General features: G+C 38.3%; 2 protein-coding genes across 2 annotated transcripts; both read left to right on the forward strand.

Moving 5' to 3' along the window:
* The first annotated feature begins 891 nt into the window (after positions 1 to 891).
* On the forward strand, positions 892 to 2,146 carry LOC145037311 (ribonucleoside-diphosphate reductase small chain). Its single transcript, XM_078985946.1, has one exon. The coding sequence runs from the start codon at positions 1,007 to 1,009 to the stop codon at positions 1,994 to 1,996; it is 990 nt and encodes a 329-aa protein (XP_078842072.1). The 5' UTR covers positions 892 to 1,006; the 3' UTR covers positions 1,997 to 2,146.
* Positions 2,147 to 2,302: 156 nt separating this feature from the next.
* On the forward strand, positions 2,303 to 5,263 carry LOC145037312 (plant/protein). Its single transcript, XM_078985947.1, has 7 exons — positions 2,303 to 2,432; positions 2,552 to 2,592; positions 3,201 to 3,258; positions 3,360 to 3,453; positions 4,708 to 4,792; positions 4,884 to 4,949; positions 5,031 to 5,263. The coding sequence occupies exons 1-7, from the start codon at positions 2,369 to 2,371 to the stop codon at positions 5,121 to 5,123; spliced, it is 501 nt and encodes a 166-aa protein (XP_078842073.1). The 5' UTR covers positions 2,303 to 2,368; the 3' UTR covers positions 5,124 to 5,263.
* The last annotated feature ends 18,562 nt before the right edge of the window (positions 5,264 to 23,825 follow it).

Raw genomic sequence — 23,825 nt, forward strand, 5'->3', positions numbered from 1 at the left:
TTCCAATAGCCATAGTTTATAGAAGACAAGGTAAACCCAAACTTGTGGGAGTTATGAGTAGTCTTTTCAATTGTAGAAAACGTTGTAATAAGATCCATGGAGGAAAGAAAAAAAGAAAAAAAAAAGAGGTAGGGTAGGATTACGTGATGTGCTAACTAAAGAGACGGGGCAATCTTTGTTTGATGCCCGTTTCTTGTGCGATGGAGGTTTTTATTTATTTATTTATTTTTTACAGTAGAGTTAGGTTTGTTTTGATCGACTCTAATACCAAGTTAATATTGGTAAATAGAATTGTATTACGAGTTATGTTAATCATGTATTACAACATGTAGATATATAATCGAGTCATTTACACTCTAATCCCCATACTAACAATGATTACAAATATTCTCTAATGATAAGTAATAACAAAAATTTAAATTTTAAAAGCTTTGATTGTTCAAATCTTGGGAAAATGAAAAGCGGATGAGAGAGTTGCGGTCGTTCTCTGCCGTGTGCAGACAAACCACAGTCAAGGGGAGACGTTAACCGCACCCATTCTTCCAAATCTTATAGCATGAGTTTTACAAACAAGTTAGAAACAAATGAGTTTTTTTTTTTTTTTACTGAATTTTTTTTGTCCCCTGTTATAACATTATCGGCAAATCTCCAAACATATAAAAGAAAATAAAAAAATGAGGGTTGTTTTAAAATAATTTGATTAGATTACTCCAAAAAAAATACAAATATATATTTTGTTGTATGAGTTACCAGTAAACTTGATACCATTTTATTTATATATTGAAATTGAAATTTGAAAGTGCCAAAAATTAAAAAAAAAGTGTAAAGATTCTCCCGCAAGCTTTACCCTCAAAATTCAAATCACCCGCTCTCACTATTCAACAATTTCATTATAAAAACATGGTCACTCCTCTCCTTAATTTCATCATACCAAACAATCCCTAATCTTCCACCCCTCATCTTTCAATCCATTTTCGCCAATCAGATCTCTTCGAAACCTACCAGAATGCCTTCTATCCCTGAAGAGCCTCTTCTTGCTCCAAACCCAGATCGCTTCTGTATGTTCCCAATTCAGTACCCTCAAATTTGGGAAATGTACAAGAAAGCCGAAGCTTCGTTTTGGACAGCCGAAGAGGTCGATTTGTCTGAAGATCAACGTCACTGGGACTCGTTAACAGACGGCGAGAGGCACTTTATCACCCACGTCCTTGCCTTCTTCGCCGCCTCCGATGGCATCGTTTTGGAAAACCTAGCCGGACGATTCATGAAAGAGGTTCAAGTTGCGGAGGCGCGTGCTTTCTACGGATTCCAGATCGCCATCGAGAATATCCACTCCGAGATGTACAGTTTGCTTTTGGAATCCTACATAAAGGACTCTAATGAGAAAAGCAGACTCTTCCGAGCAATCGAGACTATTCCGTGTGTCGAGAAGAAAGCGAATTGGGCTCTTAAATGGATCGATGGCTCGGAGACGTTTGCAGAGCGTATTATCGCTTTCGCTTGCGTTGAAGGGATTTTCTTTTCCGGAAGCTTCTGCGCGATTTTTTGGTTGAAGAAACGTGGGTTGATGCCTGGATTAACCTTCTCGAACGAATTAATCTCGCGAGATGAGGGATTGCACTGTGATTTCGCTTGTTTGCTTTATGGGTTACTGAAGACGAAGCTGAGTGAGGAACGAGTCAAGGGAATCGTCTCCGATGCGGTGGAGATTGAAAGAGAGTTCGTCTGCGATGCCTTACCTTGTGCTCTTGTAGGGATGAACGGGGATCTGATGAGTGAATACATCGAATTCGTTGCTGATAGGTTATTGGGTGCATTGGGATATGGGAAATTGTACAATGCCCAGAACCCGTTTGATTGGATGGAACTGATTTCGTTACAGGGGAAGACCAATTTCTTCGAGAAAAGGGTGGGTGAGTATCAGAAAGCTTCCGTGATGTCGAATTTGAACGGAAATGGAGACTCTCATGTTTTCAAAATGGATGAAGATTTCTAAATTTTCAGTTCTAGGGTTCTTCAAATTGCTTATTTAGGGTTAGCTTCAAGTGTTGTGATTCTATGTTTATGTTTATTAAATCTGTTTCTTGATTCTTTTTCAAGAAAGAATGTAAGAAAAATGAAAATCTAACATCTTTTATTTCCTTTATTTTTTTCAATGGGTATTTGGAAATTGATCGAAAAACATGATCTTTATGTTCTGCGATACAAACTGTAAAGTAATTTTTTTTTTTTAAACTTTTTACGATGAAATAAGAACCATTAGTGGACCTGTCACGCCTTTCAAAAACGATGTCGTTTTGTGTGGGTAATACAGTACCCAAAATTTAATAGGCATGCTAGGGTTAGAAAACAATCACTACAGTTCGAAATGCTATCAAGAGAACAGTTGCTTCATCTCTTCGATCGATTCTCCACTCTCACATCTCAAAATGGTATCAATTTCTCTCTTTCGATCTCTATTTGCACACATACACACACAGTATTATTGTTAATTTATGCGTATATTCTCCTATGAATCGATTCCAATTCGAGATTCAACGAATCATTTCAGATGTCAAGAAACGAATTGCAGATGCTGTCAACGATAACCAGGTATCTATCTCTCTCGTTTATTCTTGATTTTCGGATTCTTTTTAAGGTTTTCTTAGTGGACTAATTTTGATTTGATTAAGTTCTTAGTTAGTGTGATGTAGTTCCCTTTGTAAAGTGATTAATCTTCAGTATTTTTCAGTCACCTCTGTAAATGGCGTTAAAACCACCCACAACTCTTGTAATGAGGAATAGTCAAAAAGATGAAATCATGAAACCAGTGTTGTTTGAAACATGGTTTTTGGTTACAATGTTGCATAAATTGGTAAAAAGGTGAAACCAACGTTACATAAATTGATATAAAAGAAAGTGTAAAGTTGTTGGAAAAATGAAAAATCAGCATTTAACTTCTTCCATTTCAAGAGGTAATTGGTTCCTAGTTACAATGTTGAATGAAGTCCTATATAACCTCAACCACCATTACAAGTCAAAATTTTTTGAAAAAAAACCATGGTTTTTGAATGTTCTAGTAAGTTGAGGGACTCAAAAGGATTTTCCAGGGATTTATCTGTAAAATTGTGAATTTGATAAATGTGAAATAAATGGTTTTTGAATAATTGAAAATTGAAATAGACAACACATGAACATGAACATGATGGTAATAAATACAGGAAGCTGTAGCTGTGACCACTGCTATACAGGAGGAAATACTAAAGGAAATGGGAGTTGGTAAATACATGTTTTTTTTTTTTTTTTTTTAAAATAAAGTGTATAATTTTTTATAGACTTTTAAAAATAAATAAATAAATAAAAAAATTGTATTATTTCAGATCCAGCTTATGGGCTTGCTTGCTTGGGGAAAATAAACATGGACTATGAAAATGATCGGGATTTAATGGTTCGCTTTTATGCATTTGTAGCAAAGTAATCTCTCTCTCTCTCTCTCTCTCTCTCTCTCTCTCTCTCTCTCTCTCTCTCTCTCTCTCCTACTATTTACTATAGACTTATTTGGGTTTAATGACCGGAAAGTGGAAAATATGTGTTTTTTTCCAGGTTAACCTCAAATTTATTTTTTGCCTGAAAAGGACCTTGTATTTTTTCAGTTTTTCTGATCTGGCCCTTTTAGTCATTTTTTCCAAAAAAATTTATAAAATGTGAGGGTTTTTGAGAAAAACTAAAAAAGTTGGGGATTTATTTGGAAGCATTTAGAAGGTTGAGGGTTTTTTTTGTAAAAAATACAAAGTTGAGGGCTTTTTTGGAAAAAATGAAAAAATACAAGGTTTTTTAGGCAAAAAGTAAATTTGAGGTTTAATTAAAAAAAACACGCAATATAAGGTTTTTTTTGAGATTAATCCTATTATTATTTTGTAAATAAAAAAATTCAATAATTATTAAAAAACCTTATATTTTGTGTTTTTTCTGGATTAAACCTCAAACTTTATTTTTTTTTCCTAAAAAACCATTGTATCTTTTCAATTTCAAATTTTCCGAAAAAACCCTCAACTTTGTCTTTTTTTTTTTTTTTTTTTAATACAGAAAAAGCTCTTGACCTTCTAACCGTTTCCGAAAAAACCCTCGATATTTTTAGTTTTTTTTTTTCCAAAAAAAAGTAAAAAACCCTCACATTTTACAAGTTTTCTCGGAATAAAATGACTAAAAGGATCAGATCGAAAAAAATGAAAAAGTGCAAGGTCTTTTTCATAAAAAAATAAAGTTGAAGTTTAATCCGGAAAAAACACAAAATATAAGGTCTTTTATGAGATTAATCTTAACTATTATTAAACAATGTATATGTAGAGTTAAGCTACACATTCTTTTAACAACATAAAATATTCATATCAAAACATCATTCCATTTCTACATGTCAACCAAAGATGATCATGTAATAATGTAATGTAATAACTCATTCCATTACCTTGTTTATTACATTGCTATGTCAATTGTCAATTGTCAATTCCATTCCTTTGTCATTATATTTCTGATACCATTATACACATACATAATTTAAAGTTTTTTCTATTAAATCATTTTTTTTAAGTTTGCAAATTTTAATGAACCTAAAATCCACAAAAGGGTAAAACCGACAAAAACTTACAAACTTAAGGGTTTTTATGTCATTATCCCAAAAAGAAACACATTTGATACGATTTATTGATATGTAAACCGATTTAATAACAGGGAAGAAATGGCATGTGAAGAAGCCGAGCTTGGTCCAGATGAATATTCCGAAAGATTGCAAATGCAACAAACATTACATTCACATGTAAGATCCAACAATATAATTTATTATTATTATTATTATTATTATTATTATTTTGAAATTTTAAAATGGGTAATGTGTAAATATGTTGTAGCAATTGGAGATGTTGAAACACATGCGTAACTATGGTGTGGATCATCAGTGTGCTATCTTAGAGAAGGTGTTGTTTGTTTACTGCTTTGATTTTTGGATTCTATTTTTGTGATGTTAAATGTTCGAATTGTGTTATTTGTATTTTCAGTTGAGGCAGAAAATGGAGAAAGAAGAATTTGAAAATGAAGCATTTGTGTTTTCGGTGGATGAAATGAATGAGATTGTTGACAATGGAGTGTAAAGGGGTTTTATTTGTTTATTATGTGCTTTATTTGGTTAAGTTATTGTGTATCACCATTTTTATTCTAGGATTTGAAGCATCAACATTTTTATGTTAATTTATTGGACAAATTACATAAAAGTCACTATATTTTGGTTTAATCTCTGTTTTAGTTTTGTCGATGAAAGGCACTCAATTTTGACATTTTTTTTTAATGTTGACCGATGTGATTTGTTATAACAGAGCATGTTAAAGTGTTTTAATACTATCAAAGTTTAGTAAATTTTCTCTAAAATCATTAACTTTGATAAAGTTTTATATTATCAGCCCTTTAACCTTCTTCATTGGTTTTAATTGAGGAAACCGAAATATAATAGCTAGACTGTAAAAATTTCAAAACATAGATTTTCATGTAATTTGTCCTAATTTAATTGTCTTTCATTTTCTCTTCTTTTTTCTCTTGATTCACAACTAATCTAATTGTCTTCATTTTATCTTCTTTTCCCTTGATTCACAGTTGCCTTTTTGTTTTTCAATCGATCTTTTTGTAATAAGAATTCAATACACGTCCAAAAATTTAAAACATAACCCACTAACCCTCATAAATTTTGCATAAAGTTACATAAATGGTCCCTATAGTTTACCAAAGGTCACATACTCAATCCTTGCTAATATTTTTGACGAACATTGTCTCTAATGGTTTCCAAAACTTGTATGAATGGTCCATTTTGCACACACCGTTACTTTTCATCCGTTATTGTGAGGGTAAATTAATTTTTTCAGGTTTAACAGAAACTGAGTTTGTGACCATGGATAAACTATATGAACCATTTATGTAATTTTTGACTATGTTTCATTTTTGAGTAAATTACATGAATCATCCCCGGTGCAGGTGTCCATTTGCACGTTCGGTCTTTATTTTTAAAAATTAACCTAGATGGTCCCTCACACGGTTAAATCCTGCCCGCCCTATCCTTATCGATATTATCAGTTTGTTTTCTCCATTTGGGTTCCCCACGTGCTTAACATGCATGAGTATTTTCATCATTTCAAGTGTTGCCCAATTATAACCGTTGCCCCTCCCTTTCTTTCGCTCACTTCCCCTTAGGGTTGTAAACGAACCAAATGAACACGTTTTTCTGTTCATGTTCATTCGTTTAAAAAATTACATTGTTTATATTCATTCATTTATGTTCGTGAACATGTTAAACGAATATAAATGAACGAATATAAACAAACGTTGATAAATAAACATAATTGGACATATATGAACATAAACAAACATATAATATAGTAATGTAATAAAAAAAATAAAAAATATATGAACATAAAATGAACTTAAATGAACGAACATAAATGAACACCATAAACGAACATTCATGAATATAACTGAACTAAAATTTGTGTTCATGTTTGTTCATTTATTAAATAAAATGAACATAAACGAACTTCCCACCGAACGGTTCACGAATAACTCATCGAACATTCAGTTCGTTTACAACTCTACCTCCCCCAATATTCTTCTTCCCCTTCTTAGTTTATCTTTCTCAACGTAGAAATCAAAATGACCATTAGATGCAATTGTGGGGCTGAAGTTGTGATTCGTACTTCGTGGAGCAAGAGCAACTTTAAAAAACTTTACTACGCTTGTTCTAACCCGGTTAATTTCAATTTCTTGTTAAATCTAACCTAATCTCCAACTTTCTTCAACTTTATCTAGTTATTAACATGTTAAATGTTTACAAATTTGAACTTTACAGGGTTGTGATTGTAATTTCATTGGTTGGGTGGTGGTTGAACAGAAGTGTGCTTGTCTGAACATTAAGAAGTGTGCTTGTCTATTAGTATGAAACTTGAACAACAATATTTGAAATTGAAGTTATATCTAGCTATTAGTTGGTTTTTGTTTGTGTCGTTTCTTGTGTACAAAGTGTGGGTTAAGTGATCGAATATGTTTATCATGTTAGTATCTATATGATGGCTTTAAGTTGTATTGCATGTTTTGCAAGTTAATGAAATTGTGGTATTACTTTTGGTAACCGGCAAAGCATGCATTCATACCATTACAATTTACAACATTCATCATACCATTATAATTATAACATATCATTAGAGCTTAAAATTCGACTCTCCTTTCGGCGACACTAGCCAAAACTCGACTGATCTCTCAATTCCATTTTGACGTTAATAATTTAATTACGTGGTTGATTTTACTTTAAAAAAAAATCATAACTTCTCCAATTGAAGTTAGATTTTTACCAAACTTATATCTCTGGAATCACGTTGTCCTGTACTTTCCGAATATGTCAACCGGTGTAGACGACAACACAACTTTTTGGACACTCATTTTCGAGCCTATGAGTCGATTTATTTTTATGTGCAAGAGTATATTCAATCATATTTATTTATAAACCGAGATATTACATTGATACTCTATTACATTATTTATCTATGTTATTTTCTAACAGTGGTCATTGACGAAGTTTTTCTCAGTTGTCACATTCTTCCCTCGTTTAAGGAATTTTGTCATGAAATTCAAATTGTAGTCGGGATTCCTTCGAACAAATAAGTGTATTTGCTCTTCATTTCATCTTCCCATTCCCAAGTGTATTATAGTTCTCGTTTAGAGTTCCATCGTACCTTTACTATGGGGATGCAACTTTTCTTAAGCCTTTTCACTTCTTGATCCATAATCTCTATCGACTCGTTAACGAAGTTCAATTTGGCATTGACTTGAATCTCATTGAGAGGAATGGTAACTGTATCATCAAAGAGACACTACTTGAGATTTGATAATGGTTACAAATGATCTTAAGTCCAGTCAAGTCTGGATAAACCAGTCAAACCTCGAAGAATATACCCAACAAAGTGTTCAACTAAAATAAGTAAAGAAAAATATGAACAATATGAAGAACAAGAAAAATGTTAGAGAGAGAAATGATTGATTGAATAATTTTTGATTTGATTGAAGTGAAACATTCTTAAGTTGCTACTTGTTTACAAAGTTTGACACTCCTTTTAGCAACTCTTATTCTTTTCTTTTTTGGCCTAACAATAGGCACATAATGTTTTGGCGGTAGTATTATTGAGTTATGAAATCAATAAAAAGTATCAAGTAAAGATAAAATGCATGAACACAACGGGTATTTGCAGTTGAGGCAGAAAATAAAGAAATAAGAGTTTGAAAATGAAGCATTGGTGTTTTCTTTGGGTGAAATGAAGGAGATTGTTGAAAATGGAGTGTAAAGGGGTTTTATTTGTTTTTTATGTGCTATATTTGGTTAAGTTAGCTGTTCAAATATTATGTATCACCATGTTTGTTACTTAAAGCTAGGATTTGAAGCATCATCATTTTTATGTTAATTTATTGGGCAAAATACCTAAAAGCCACTATAATTTAGTTTAATCACTTCATTTCAGTTCTTTAATGAAAACCACACATTTCCCTATTATTTCCGCCTGTCTTGATCACTGTGATTTGCTATTATAGAACATGTTAAAGTGTTCATGATATAACATTTTGTCAAAATCTAGTGGCTTAGGTAAAACTTTTTAATACCAGTTAGTTATTTTTATTTTAGTTTATTATTATTTTTTAATTTTTTTAAAATCTAATATACTCCTAAGTTAACACTTAATTCTGTCTATGTCAACAACCGGATTTGAACACTCGACCTTCAAGATGAAAGACAAAACCTGATACCGATGAGCTAGAAACGTTTTGGTGAAATATAATACTTAAGTCATAAAAATGGTTTTCATATAATTTGTTGCCTTTCCCTTGATTAAACCTTTTTATCTTTCAATCGATCTTTTTTGTAATAACAATTCAATGCAGGTCCAATGAATTTAATAAAAAAGCAGAAAGGATATTTATTTATTTACAATAGACAAAAATTCAAAAATGGTCTCTGTGGTTTTCGAAAATATCAAGTTTAGTCCCTAAGTTCAAAAAACCTCACAGATCGTCCCTGTGGTTTCAAAACTTATAACATTTGGTCCTTCCGGCTCACTCCGTTACCATTTAGCCGTTAAGTTAGAGGCATTTTTGTCATTTCATTACATAGGGACCATTTATGAGGTTTTCTATTACTTTTTTTTAAATAAATAAAAAAATTTAATATGCAAGGGTCCCACCTCTCTCTCTCTCTCTCTCTCTCTCTCTCTCGTTTTAATACCCAAATTCAATACCCAAACCATCAGTAGCCCTAAGACAGGTCTCACCACCGTCCCTCCTCTCACCACGAAGCCATGATTCAACCACCATAACTTATTGGAAGCAGATATGCCCACCAACAAGTAGTTCTCTTAATTCTGCCCAAACAATAGCGAAAATTGGCCCTACTGCAACCTGAAGGAAGATTTCGGAGGCAAAATCAAAAAAAGATTTGCAAACTGATCTCAAAGTTTCCCCCATTATGAGTCTATGATGGTGGTTTGAACACTCCAATTCCTCCTGGTAATTGGAGGTTAATAATATATCAACTTGATTTTGAAAGCCGATTTCGTGAAACAGAATCAAAATTGAAGTGAAATCCTCTAATTTCGATCAAAACGAACTCCAAACTCGACTCTAACGTCTGCCGCCTACAATATTCTTTTAGAACTCTGATTTCGTGATTCCACAAATACTCTAACGTCTTTCGATTTCCACAAAGAAATCAAGCAAGAACAAACCCAAATCAGTTCCTTTTCGACTTTTGATTTTCAGTTTTAGATTTTAATAATCAAGCAAGAATAAACCTAAATGTCGTCGCCATCAGAGAGGTGGAACAACATCGCTGGAGAAGGAGAGAGACGAGCGGCTCAACCATCGTCTTCATCAAGTTGTAGATCGAAGAGACGTTGTTTCGGAAATCAATTTTCGATCGTATTCCAAAATGGTTCCAAAAATCAATTTTCGATCGAAATTAGAGGAAGTGATGGAGTGGTCATACGATGGTCCATGGCTTGAAATTACATATAGCTTGGTGATGGAGTGGCAGTGGTATTCCATGTGAATACCAATCAAAGTACAAGCCATCTAAGCACCTTCAAATCTTGGGTTTTTAGTTTCCAAGTTTTGATTTTGGTTACCAGATATAAAATGAAGATGAAGTTGATGCTTTTGGTTATCTGGCATAAACAAGAGAGAGAGAGAGAGAGAGAGAGAGAGAGAGAGAGAGAGAGAGAGAGAGAGAGAGAGAGAGAGAACCGGAAGGACCAAATGTTAAAAGTTTTGACAAAAATGCCCATGACTTAACGGCTAAATGGTCCCTGTGTAATGAAATGACAAAAATGCCCTCGACTTAACGGCTAAATGGTAACGGAGTGAGCCGGAATTACCAAATGTTAAAAGTTTTGAAACCACAGGGACGATCTGTGAAGTTTTTTGAACTTAAGGACTAAACGTGATATTTTCAAAGACTACAAGGATATTTTTGAAGTTTTGTCTTTACAATAAGTTTAAAATGTAACCCACTAACCTCGTAAATTTTAGAGAGCATTACAACATCTAACAAAATAAAATTCTAAAATGCCACAGTCCAAAATTCAACTAATAAAATAAAATTCACCTAAAAATTCAACCAATAAAATAAAATTCACCAAAAACTCGTTCACAATTCTAGATGGTACAACATTTTATGCATAATTTAAAGATTTGGAAAGTTATGAACACGAGAAGAGAAGAAAACAAAACAAAACAAAATTCACGTCAAATCATAAACAATTATAGTGTGTACGACATTTTATGCATAATTTACATCACAAAAGTGGAAAAATTTACAACATGACAAAAGATAATAATTTTTGTATGTTTAATTTTTATTGTTTTTTTTTTCTTGTAAAATAAACATTTGATCTTATTGTTTTGTATATATTCATTCGGTTCTTATGACCGACTACTCTGGATTGAGTTTTCAATTTGTACACATTTAGTTTTTAATGTTGTTTTTTTTTTTGACAAAATAAGTAATTGTTGTTTTTGTACATATTCAGTCCATATAACCGGTTTCTTCATGTTTTGATAACGTGACATTTTATATGAGAAGATCATTAATGATGTGTTCTAATATGTTATTCGTCTGGACATTCTAGATGAGAAGATCATTAACCGCCTCGCAGGCCTAAATAGTATCTGCACCGCTCACATAACCTTTAGCATGACCAGACCGCCTCACTGAGCCTTCAGACTATCTGGACCGTTCTCCGGGCCTTCAGTCTAGCCGGGCCGCCCTGTGTTTCTTGGCCTTCAGTTTCCATTGGTCCGCCTCAACCCAACCGCCCATAACATGTCGACATATACATAACAAATAAACATATATAGCCAGTCAACAGACAATCAAACAGATCTTATAGATCGCTAAGCATAACATACATCGTAGATACCAAGATACCGATCTAATAGATCACTACAACATACCAACCTACAATAACAATCCAATGGGCCGACCTTGGTGCCATCGACCTGAAACTACAGTGAGGAAAACTCACCTCGCAAACTGAAGAGAAACTAATGAGGTCTTGACTCTAAATCTCAGCTTTCTAACCGACACCTATTCCCACCAATTAACCAATTCCATCAAAATCCCAAAATACCCTCAAGGTCAAACTTGGTCAAACCAACTAGGTCAACTGAGTCAACCCAGTCGAGTCAACTCAACCGAGACAACTCGACCGAGTCAACTTAGGGTGCGTACGCGAGGTGTACTCGTGAGGTACGTTGGGCGTACATGAAGCCTCGTAGTTGACCACCATCAGGGTGGTTGACCTCTTACGCAGGGTGTACTCCGAGTACAAGGAGCGTACCCTTGAAAGGTCCAAAAATCCATTAAGAGCTTAATGGCTTATGCTCTTACGACCAAACTTCAGATCCATGGGTAAAATACACTCTAGCGTCATAAAGTTTCCAACTTTATTACTTTGGATGCCCATAAAGAGCTTAACTTAAGGACTTAATCCACTAAGACCTTCTACAAGTTGCATGGACATTGTGACTTCATATTTATGGCTTAAGACCCCTCCCGGGGCCTGAAAGGACAACTCAAATTGTTAAGAACATGCCATGCTCAAGATAAGACATTTGGGACCAAAAAGCATCACTAAAACACCCACTTCTAGATCTACATGTGTAACATCCGAATTTTTAGGGTTATTATTGTGCAGTTTAATCTTTTGATTAAAGGAGAGACTCGACGACTTGAGGATCCAACTCACTGAGTCGAGTCGGGTTTCTCACGCGGATTTAATGAGTGGACTCGACGAGTCAGAGGATGGACTCGCCGAGTAGGTTCTGGGCAAAGAAACCCTAATTTCTCGGGTTTGGGACCTATTTAAAGGTCCTTATGGCCTTCATTTGCGGCCACTACACCCTGAGAAACCATAGAGAGCAGAGAGGAAGCTTGTGGTGCAAGAGGAGGGCTAATTCATCATCCTTTGTAGTGTCTTAGCAAAGGGAACGAAGGATTCCGAGTTGGGCTGTCTTGTGCGACTCAAATCTTCCATCATTTCGTTCAGAGCTGCTGTGAGAGGTAAGGATTCATGTCCATCTTCGTTTGATTTCATAAATCTAGGGTTTCTTCATGTTTTATTTAGCTTAAATCTAGAGTATGAGAGGTCCCATGGTGAAATAATTCCTAGATCTGGACCTTAAGAGGTCCAGTGAGTCCCTTCTATTCTGCTTTATGCCTTTTCCTTTGAGTTATGAGATAGGGTTGTCATGATATGAAGGATTTCACCAAAATAAGCATAGAGAGCCTTGCATGTGTACCAAGATTCGACCTTTTTGTGGTTATTGGTCATAGGGAAGTCAGATCTATGGATTAGAGGAGCGGATCTGACCTCAGAAGGACAGATGAGTGTTGTCATGGGAGCAACTCGCCGAGTTCATGAGAGGACTCAACGAGTCGAGTCAGGGTTGCCCCGCGATTCATACCAGGTGTAACTCGTCGAGCAAGTGGTTGGCTCGACGTGTCAAGCGAGGCTAGAAGGAGGATTCCGTGGACACGTGTGGACTCTCCGAGTCACCCATGTGCACTCGACGAGTCGGGTCAAAGTTTGACCATTGACTTTAAGGTTTTGGTCAAGACTGACTTAAGAGAGTTCAAGGAAGGGTAGAATGGTCTTCTACCCAATCTTTAGAGCTGAGACAATGAAAGAGTGTTGATCGGGGATGTTATTTGAATAATAGGAGGAGGCGAGGTCGGGACGTTGAGCACGAGAGTTCATCCGACTTCGTTTGAGGTGAGTCTTCTCACTATACTTTACCTTGAGTGGTAATTAGAGTTAGGTGACAGAGTTATTGTATGCTATTTAGGTGATGTGTTGCACTGCATTATTTCTATGTGATTTATGCCGTGTGTATATCAGAGTATATCAGAGTTAGAACCGGAAGGTTCACAGAGCTAGGACCAGAGGGTCCACAGAGTTACGGCCCAAGGGCCCACGGAGTTATAGCCTCGAGTGGCTAGTATGTATTATGTGTGGTATTTTGGGGAACTCACTAAGCTTCGTGCTTACAGTGTTTTGTGTTATATGTTTCAAGTTTTCTCAGGATCATGGGACAGCACCGACTCGATTGTATATACCAGAAGAAGCATTGGTTTTGAAGATCATGGTCTATTAATTGATTGAACAAAAGAGTCATGTATTGTAATTTAACAAAAAGGGAAATTTTTATGAAAAGTGTTAAAGAGATAAACGATTTTAAACGTAAAAAATTTGTTTTAAAAATTTCGGTGTTACAACATGATTCAAAGACAAAGATGCAAACTTATACCTTATAAGACTTGCAAATGAAGAATAAATCCCAGATCCAAAGTGCTCCACTCCTCCAAGATGAGCTTGGATTCCTTCCTTCTTCTCTTAAACACACAAACACACTCTTTAAGGCTTGAAATGGTTTCACAAGGTGAACTAGAGCTTCAAACACGAACGAAAGGCTGGAGGCTGATGAGATGAAGGATAATGAGGCCATGAGGATGCTTATATATGAGCTAAAACCTAAAAATTAGGGTTTCCTTATTTGGTAAGTACTCCATGCGTTCATTAAGGTATGCCCTAGTACGCACAACTTACACCACATATGCATGGGGTACTCCGAAGACCTAAAATTTACAATAATGCCATTAAAGCCATTTATGCATACATTTCTTGAACTTGGGACCAAAATACAATATAATCAAATTATAGGGCTGAAGTTATAATTAACTTAATCATCGAGATGTTACAATTCTCCCCCGCTTGAAGTAGCCTTCATCCTCGAAGTCTGCTGCGGCGAATAACTCAGGTTAATGCTCCTGCATCTCAGCCGCCAGCTCCTAAGTCCACCCGGAGCCTCTCCGATGCTACCACTGTATCTTTACCAAAGGTATTTCCTTGTTGCGTAGGACTTTCATATTTCTCTCCAAAATAGCCACTGTCCTCTCCACATAGTTCAGACGCTCATCGACCTGAATATCATCTAAGGACACCACTGCATCCTCATCCAATACGCACTTTCTCAGTTGCGAAACATGGAAAGTGCTGTGAATCTGACTGAGCTCCTTAGGTAGATCCAACCTATATGCAACCTTGCCAACCCTAACAATCATCCGAAAGGGCCCAATATAACGGGAAACCAACTTCCACATCTTCCCGAAGTATATCACACCATTCTAAGGTTAGACCTTCATTGATATCTTATCATCGACCTGAAACTCCAACTTAGATCAGTGCCAGTCGGTATAACCTTTCTGCCGGCTCTAGTTGTCAGAAGTCTGCCTGATTTGCTGGATAAGCTCTGTGGTATGAAGGACTACTTCGGTCCTTCCCGTAACCATATGAACAACCTCTCCCCAAGAAACCGGGGTATGATACCTCAGCCCATACAAGAGCTCAAATGGCAGAGCACCAATGTTGGAGTGATAACTATTATTGTAGGAGAACTACGCACAATTATGTAGGAATCCCAACACCCACTGAAATCAATAAAACGAGCATGAAACATATCCTCAAGGGTCTGTATCGTGTGCTCACTCTGGCCGTCAGTCTGCGGATGATAAGTAATGCTGAAATGTAACCTCGTGGAACTTCTGCAAGAATCGAGAAGTGAGTCGAACATCACAGTCTGAAACAATAGAGACCGGAACCCCATGACAAGCTAAAATCTCGCGAACATACACATCGACCAACTTCTCAGCCGAAGCACTCTCTCGGATAGCCAAAAAGTGAGCACTCTTGGTTAATCGATCCACGATGACCCAGATAACAACAAAACCCTTTGCTGTCTTTAACAATTTGGTGATAAAATCCATCAAAATTTGATCTTATTTCCATATGGCAACCTCCAGAGGCTATAGCTTGCCATGCGGCCTCTGATGCTCATCCGTGACCATCCTGCAGGTCAAGCATCTCTCAGCATACCATGCTATCCCCCTATTTATACACGAGCACCAGTAGCTCAATCTCAAATCCGGATACATCTTGGTGGCCCCCAGATGAATATAAAAACGAGACTTATGAGCCTCCTCCAACACAATCTGCTTGATCCCACCGGAAACTGGAACCCAAACCCGACCACACTGGGTCAACAACCCTCGACTATGCTTGATAAATCTATCAATATCTCCCCGGATCCTCTCCTACTTCTAAACTCCCTCGATTTGAGATTCCCTGATCAATCCTAAAAGCGTAGAATCAACAGATATCTTCATACATGTCTTCCGGACTGAAGATCCAGTCGACTTGAGGCTCAAGGCATCTGCCACCATATTTACTTTACCCGGATGGTAAAGGATCTCGCAATAATAATCCTTCACTACGTCCAACCACATGCATGCGCTGCCTCATGTTCAGGGTCGGTTGGTCCATCAGATATCTTAAACTCTTGTGATTCGTGTAGACAGTACAACAGACCCCATAAAGATATTATCTCCAAATCTTGAGGGCAAACACCACTTCCCCTAACTTCAGATCATGTGTGGGATATCGCATCTCATGCAGCTTCAGCTGCCATGAAGCATAAGCGATCACTCATCCACTCTTCATAAGGACAACCCCCATACTAGTGATGGATGCATCACAGAACACCACAAAAGCCTCAACTCCGTACAAAAGGGTTAATAATGGGGCCTCACATAACCTCTATCGAAGAGTCTCAAACGCCAACTGCTGCTTAGGGCCCCACCAAAAATCCATTACCTTCCTCGTTAGACGTGTGAGAGGTACCACAATCTTGGAGAAATCCTGAATAAACCTCCGATAATATTCCGCCAAACTCAAGAAACTCCTGATATCAGAGGGAGATTTCAGAATATACCACTGCATTACAACCTCAATCTTGGTCAGATTGACCAAAATCCTATACTGGTTAACGAGGTGTCCAAGGAACTGGACCTCTCGCAACTAAAACCCACACTTTGAGAACTTGGCATAAAGCTGTTCTCGCCTCAAAACCCTCAGAATCTCTTGAAGATGCTCCACATGCTGCTCTCTGGTCTTGGAATACACCAAGATATCATCAATAAAACAACGACTGTCAAACGAGCATCAACCTACATACCCGATTCATCAAATCCATAAACACAGTAGGCGCATTAGTGAGCCCAAATGGCATCGCCACGAACTCGTAATACCCATAACGAGTCTGGAACGTGGTCTTTTCCATGTCCTCCTCTCTCACTCTCCTAATGATACCCATACCTCAGATCTATCTTGGAGAACCAAGATGCACCTTGTAATTGATCAAAGAGGTTATCAATCTGTGGAAGGGGATAACGGTTCTTCACCGTCAACTTGTTCAACTCCCGATAATCAATGCACATTTGGTGTGAACCATCATTCTTCTTGACGAACAATATCGACGCTCCCCATGGAGAACTACTCGGTCTGATGAATTGCTTGCCTAACAGCTCCTGCAGCCGAGATGACAACTCCTGCATCTCAGACGGTGCCAAGCAGTACATCGTATTAACAATCAAGGCCACACCTAGCACAAGGTCAATCCTAAACTCGACCTGCCTCTTGAGAGGCACACCGAGTAACTCCTCTGGGAATACATCAACAAACTCACCGACCACTGGAACCTCTAAAAATGAAACCTGATCCCCAACTCGAGTATCAACCATATAAGCTAGATAACCTGCACACCAATGTTGAATATCCTGACGAGCCCTGGCTACCGAACAAAACCGTGAACCAAACCTTGTGCCCTCTCCATAAACAACTAGTTCTCCTTACTTGGGGTTTGAACTACCACTCACTGGACCTCACAATCAATCATGGCACCAAACATGGTCAGCCAGTCCATACCCACTATCACGCACATATAACCCATGGAGATAAGGATCAAATCAATTGGACAAGGCACCAAAAAGATCTCTAGAAAACAACCCTGATATACTGCATATGCAGAAATCCCGTGTTCGTTAGCGATAGAAATTTGTAATGGACACTCTAACTCCCCAATAGGCATATCAAACCCCCTACTAAATGATTGAGATACAAAAGACTGAATCACACCCGATTCAAACAACACAAGAGCAGGCAAAGATTTTACTAGGAACGTACCTATCGGAGGCATGTATATAAGCATAACACAAAACATAATCAACATAATAATGAATAGATACATACCAGTCACAAAATCTAGAGCTGCTTTGGCCTTTTCGGCAATAAACTGAAAAGCGTAATCTCGAGTCCTCGGGGCTCTGCCCTCCGATGACGCCCATCGATGATCCTCAAAGTAGCTGGTGCTGGGGCCTGTACGGGCATGTCGGCGAGCAATGGATAATTGACCTTCACATGGCCAACCTGATCACAGTAATAGCAAATCCTGGAACTCGGAACCGGGGCCGATCGGCGACAATCCCTTGCAGAGTCCCCCTCCTTGTCAAATTTGTGGCACCCATTACCTGATTCATAGGCCCCCTCATGAACCTTTCCGCACTTCCCACAAGTATGGTCCCTCTGAATCCCAAATCTAATATCAGTGGCCTTGAACCACTTTGAAGCAGGTTGCAACTACACCGAGGCCGATCTCTGCTCCCTAGTCTGCAACTCCATCTTAATCTCACACCGCTTGGCGGTCTCCTGTAACTCCAACAAAGAACCATAAAAATGAGTAGATACAAACAACCCGATATCCGTCTTGAGCATGCTCAAGTAACATGTCATCTGAGCCTGCTCAGAAGTAGCAAACTCAGGACAAAACATGGCCCTCTCCGTGAATATCTTGGTGATCTCCATCACCAACTCAGCTCCCTATCTCACGCTCCACCAAGAAAACATATCTGGAACGGAACATCTCTGAGAATTGCTTCCAAGACACAACAACTCTCTGCTTAGAAGAATACGAGCTAGTAACAAGTCTCCACTAATCCTTTGCTTCGGACCTTAGAAGGTTCAAAGTGCATTTGACCTTCTGGTCAGCTGGGCAAGAGCAAGTGAAGAAACACCCCTCAGTTTCAGGTAGCCACCTCATGGCTATGATCGGGTTCTAAACTCCATCAATGTCGGGGGATTCATATTGTCAAAGTCTCGATACTGGAATACTCTCCAAACATTAACCCCAACAGCAACAATGACTGTGGTGGCTGCAAAAACAACAACCTCATACAAAGCAACTTAACGCTCATCAAAATACTTCAACATGGTGGTCTTAATAGACCCAAACATCTTTGGTAACTGTGCTCGGAAGTGAGCAACAACCTCCTCTTGAAGGATCTCCCTAATCCTGTCCTCGAAACGTCGTGTCATTACCATACTAAAAATAAAACAGGAAGATATCAGATAACATACATATCATAACAGGGGAACTAATTCACAACAAATCCCTAGGGGTTATCACTTCCCTGTTACGTGTACGGGTCCTATGTTTTCAGTAATACACGCCCATACTTCCTTCCACATCTACCCGTATTTGTCTCAAGGATCATCACAACAACCCTAATCATACATACTAGCATACACATACACTCAATCCTCACTCCCTATAGGAAAGCTATGTGTAACATCCGGATTCCTAGGTATATTATTTTATTCATTTATTTCGAGTTTGGGGAGGAACTCGGCGAGTTGATGCTTAGACTCGCCAAGTAGGATCGCGAGTTCTTATTCGGAATGATGACCCGACTCGATGAGTCGACTCGTGGACTCGGCGAGTCCACACTGTTAAGTGAAACCCTAATTTCTCACGTTTGGGACCTATTTAAAGGCCCTTATAGCCTTCAGTTGCGACTACCAGACCCTAGAGAGAAACCCTAAGAGAGCTAGCGCGTTTGTGAGGAAGGAGAGGCCATTTTTGATCCTTGTGTTGGTAATCTTGCAAGAAGAAGGTGACCAAGGCAAGAGGGAGCTGAAAAGGGAGCTATTCTGTAGATTTTAGAGCCTAGGGACTTCACATTTGAGGTATAGATTCGATCCGTCTTCAGTTTTGGTGTTAACCTTTGGAGTTAGGGTTTTCTAGACCCTTTAGAGGCTTGATTGGTGAGCATTTAGTCCCTTCTTGTATTAAGGCTTTGGATCTGAATCCAAAGACGTCCAGAGACCTTAACCATTTGATCTTTATGATTAATATTGGGAGACATGAGCTTAGGATGTCATATTTGAGTTTATTTCTTCAAATAGATTCTTTGGACCTTGCATGAGCACCAAGATATGAACTTTACGTAATTATCATGCTTGGGAAGGTCAGATCTATGGATTAGAGGAACAGATCTGACCTGAGGATGAGTTTGAGCATGGCATGAACTCATCGAGTCCAAGAATAGACTCAACGAGTAGGATTAGTTTTCCCCATGAATCACACAATTGGTGACTTGCTGAGTTGGGGAAATGACTCGGTGAGTCAGAGGGGATTTAGAGGACCTGAGTTCACAACTGAACTCGCCGAGTCAAGAGCCTAACTCGATGAGTTGGGATGGGTTGTCCTGCAATTCACGACCTAAGATGATTTTGAAGAGTGGGGGTTGACCCAGTGAGTCAAGTGAGCACCAGGGATGAGGAGGACAAGCATGGACTCGCCAAGTCACATTTTTTGCACTCGACGAGTCTGGTCAAAGGTTTGACCGTTGACTTTTGTTGACTTTTAGGGTTTGGTCAACAATTGGACTTGTGGACTGTTTGAAGGGTAAAATGGTCTTTTAGCCTTCTTAGAGGACATGTGAGAATCTAGTCTAGCTTGGAGAGCCATTATTGATTGAGATGATTGTTTATGTGTTTAGGCAGAGGCTAGATCAGTGTTTACACGAGCGAGATATTACCGAGACATCCGAGGTGAGTTTTCTCACTATACTTTACCATGAGTGGTAATTAGAGTTATATGACAAAGTTACTATATGCTACTTATGTGATGTGTTGCACTGCATTATTTCTATGTGATTTATGATGTGTGTATATTAGAGTTTGTAGAGTAGAACCAATGGTTCATAGAGTTAGGACCAGAAGGTCCACATAGTTAGGGCCCAAGGGCCCACAAAGCTATAGCCTCGAGTGGCTAGTATGTGTTATGTTTGGTATTTTGGGGAACTCACTAAGCTTCGTGCTTACAGTGTTTTGTGTTATGTTTTTCAGGTACTAGTGAGGATCGCTGGAAGGCTCCAGCATGATCAGTACACACACACACATAGTTTTATATATATGTTATGATCTTGGGATTTTGACTTATGTTCTAATATATGAAACAATGAGTTTTATCATTTTGTGAAATAAAGTGTTTTTAAAATGTGAAAATTTGTTTGAAATTTTATGGCATTTCAAGTTGGTATGAGAGCCTTGGTTTGAGGGATTCGGGTACACCTTCGGGCGTATCTGAACTCAAACTGAGGATTTGAGAGATATTTTTCAAAAGTAAAACAAATTTTTCTAAAAGAGTAAAAGATTTTAGAAAGAGGAGAACGGAGCCGTGTGTACGATCAACCAGCGCCCGAACGGTGATTTCCCAGAATACCCTTATGTTATATGTTTATGAGATGATATGATATGTTTTGCATGCTAGAGCAGGCTAGGTATTCCTATTAGGACTAGAGTGACCTGATTTGTGATGCCTTAGCCTAGGGGTTGCTGCTAGGAGATACTTGAGAGTGAGTAGATAGCAGCAAGGGGCTTATGAGAGATCTGCTGGAGAGTAGACTATGCATAGTGAGAGTAGAGTACTTGAAATTTGGGATCCTAGGATGAGGACTTGGGGTGTATACTGATGCGGTGTGTATAGTAGTATTGGGCCTGTACTACTAAAGACACCGGAGCGGTGCACAGTCCAAGTAAGAATCCTTGGGGCACCAGAGATCAAGTAGGGTAGAGTTATCGAGTGTGAGTATACTCAAGCGAGCCCCTTATATTTTTCTTATGTTGTATTTCAGAGACATCATGGTCAGGACACACCTTACACCAGAGAGCAACAGTGCTAACGATGAGGTGATCCGTAGGATGATCCATGAGGAGGTGGCTGCTGCCATCAGAGTAGATATACCGGAGATGTTCGGGTCTATCAAGACCACTCTGATTGAGACTTTTGACAAGCGATACGCTGCTCTTTCTGGTGTTGCTGTTGCTGCGGCCACCGCAGCCGTCGCCGCTGGCCAGGCCGCAGGGGGGTGACTCGTTGCTGTACCGGGAGTTCAGCAACACAAAGCCACCAGAGTTCGATGGGACGCAGGATCCTATTGTAGCGATGAGGTGGATTTCAGACATCGAGGGGTGTTTCTACACATGTTCGTGTCCAGAGCACTTGAGGGTCAGGTTCACGCTGAACTAGCTTTGCTTGGGAGCGAAGGACTGGTGGAAGTTTGTGACGGCACACTTTTCGTCTGCTGAGCTTGCTGCGGTGACCTGGGAGAGGTTCACCGCTATGTTCCGTGATGACTACGTTCCCCTGGTGGAGAGGCAACGTTTGGCACAGGAGTTTCTGACCCTCAAGCAGGGTACTGAGTCTGTTACCGTGATCACCAGGATGTACCACGAGAGGGCGATGTTCTGCCCGGAGCACGTGTCTTCCGAGCAGGCACGTATAAGTCGATATCTGAGTATTTTGAGGAGGAATATACAGGAGGTCGTGGCGAACTCCTCGTACCGGATATTTTCTGAGCTTCAGGAAAATGCTCGGAAGAGGGATATAGAGCTGGAGACTCAGGCAAGGGAGGAGGCGGGGTCTCAAGGGAGGGATAAGCAACCGACACAGTCCCAGCCAACAGCCAAGCGGGCCAATCCCGCCGATTCCAAATCAGTGAGCCAGAAGGGCTACTGTAACGCCCGTAGATCCGGGCTAGTCAATTTAGAGACATTAAGCATCAAAAATGACTTTTTATAGAAGATTATTTAGAATGAGTAATCTTAACTAAGTTGTAGTATATGTTACAAGGATTTTGTACATATAAAGAACGCCGAAATCCGAGTTATAACGAAGAAGTTATGACCTGTCGAAGTTTCGCGACAGAACCGGCACGACGTTGAATGACGTAAAAAGTGAATTTACGTTAGATCGATATTTAGCCTTAGTGATCTAAACAAAAGTTGTAGAGTCCATTAAACCATGAGTGCGCATAAAAAGAACGTCCGAATCTGACTTCGTATGAGGAAGTTATGATTTTTCTAAGTTTTGACTTAGCGGTATGCAGCCCGAATACTCGATTTGATATCGAGCGGTTTTTAGCCGAAACAATCTAACCGAGAATTGAAGATCTTGTTGATAGTAGTCCAACGGTAAAAAGACAGACAAAAACAGACATCGGATGAAGAAGTTATGAATTTATAACGGAGTTTTCCTGTCCCGACCTACTAAAAATAAATAATAAAAAATAAAGTCAAAACTAGCCAACGTCTAAACGAAAGCTGTAGATCATAATCTCACCTACGCGTGGATATAATGAACGTCGAAAACGGAGCTCGAATGCGAAAGTTATGAATTTTTGAAGATCGTGGCACACATACCAAAGCTTATCCGAAGCGTACGCCCCGCGTAACCAAGATTACGCCCAACGTACTTGGAAATTACACCCAGCGTAATCCCAGACCCAACAGCCTATAAATAGAAACCGAGATCAACCATTTTCTTTGGTCATTTTATTTCTTCTCTCTAGTTTTTACCTCGATTTGCGTGCCAATTATATCCCTAAGCCCCGATATCATTCCTGAGCCCCGAAGCAAGTTCCGAATCCCCGAGGATCCCGAGAAGTGAGATTCCCGAGCTGAAGCTCTGCTCGCGAGAAGCCCGTTTTTTGTGAAGATCTTCCAGATCTACCCTAGAATACTACTTCTACAAGTCGTAGTGCTGTCCGATCATCTTCTGATCAAGTGAGTGTATAGTCACTTTCATCATACACATAGATATGAAGTATTTTATAAAATACGTGTTATGTGTGTGTGTTTGTATATATATATATATATATATATATATATATATATATATATATATATATATATATATATATATATATATATATATATATATATATATATATATATATATATTGTTGTTGTTGTTTATATGCGTGAGTGTATAGTTACTTTCTTCTACCACATAGATATGAAGTATTTGCTATGAAATATGTGTTATGTGTTTATACGTTGCTTTTTTTACTTGAGATGGATGTCAAACAAATGTTTTATACAAGTTTTTAAATAATTAAATTATATATATGTAATTTATATCTACAAATATGTTGGGTAGAACACGGGTAGATGAAATAGTTGGTGTGTGATGAAAATAAGTTTGAGGATGAGACGAAAGATGATATAGATCATGAGATGAGGGTGACAGGTGAAAAA

Source organism: Lactuca saligna, chromosome 3 (genome assembly GCF_052625555.1).
Source record: "Lactuca saligna cultivar CGN05327 chromosome 3, ASM5262555v1, whole genome shotgun sequence".
NCBI classification, from domain to species: Eukaryota; Viridiplantae; Streptophyta; class Magnoliopsida; order Asterales; family Asteraceae; genus Lactuca; species Lactuca saligna.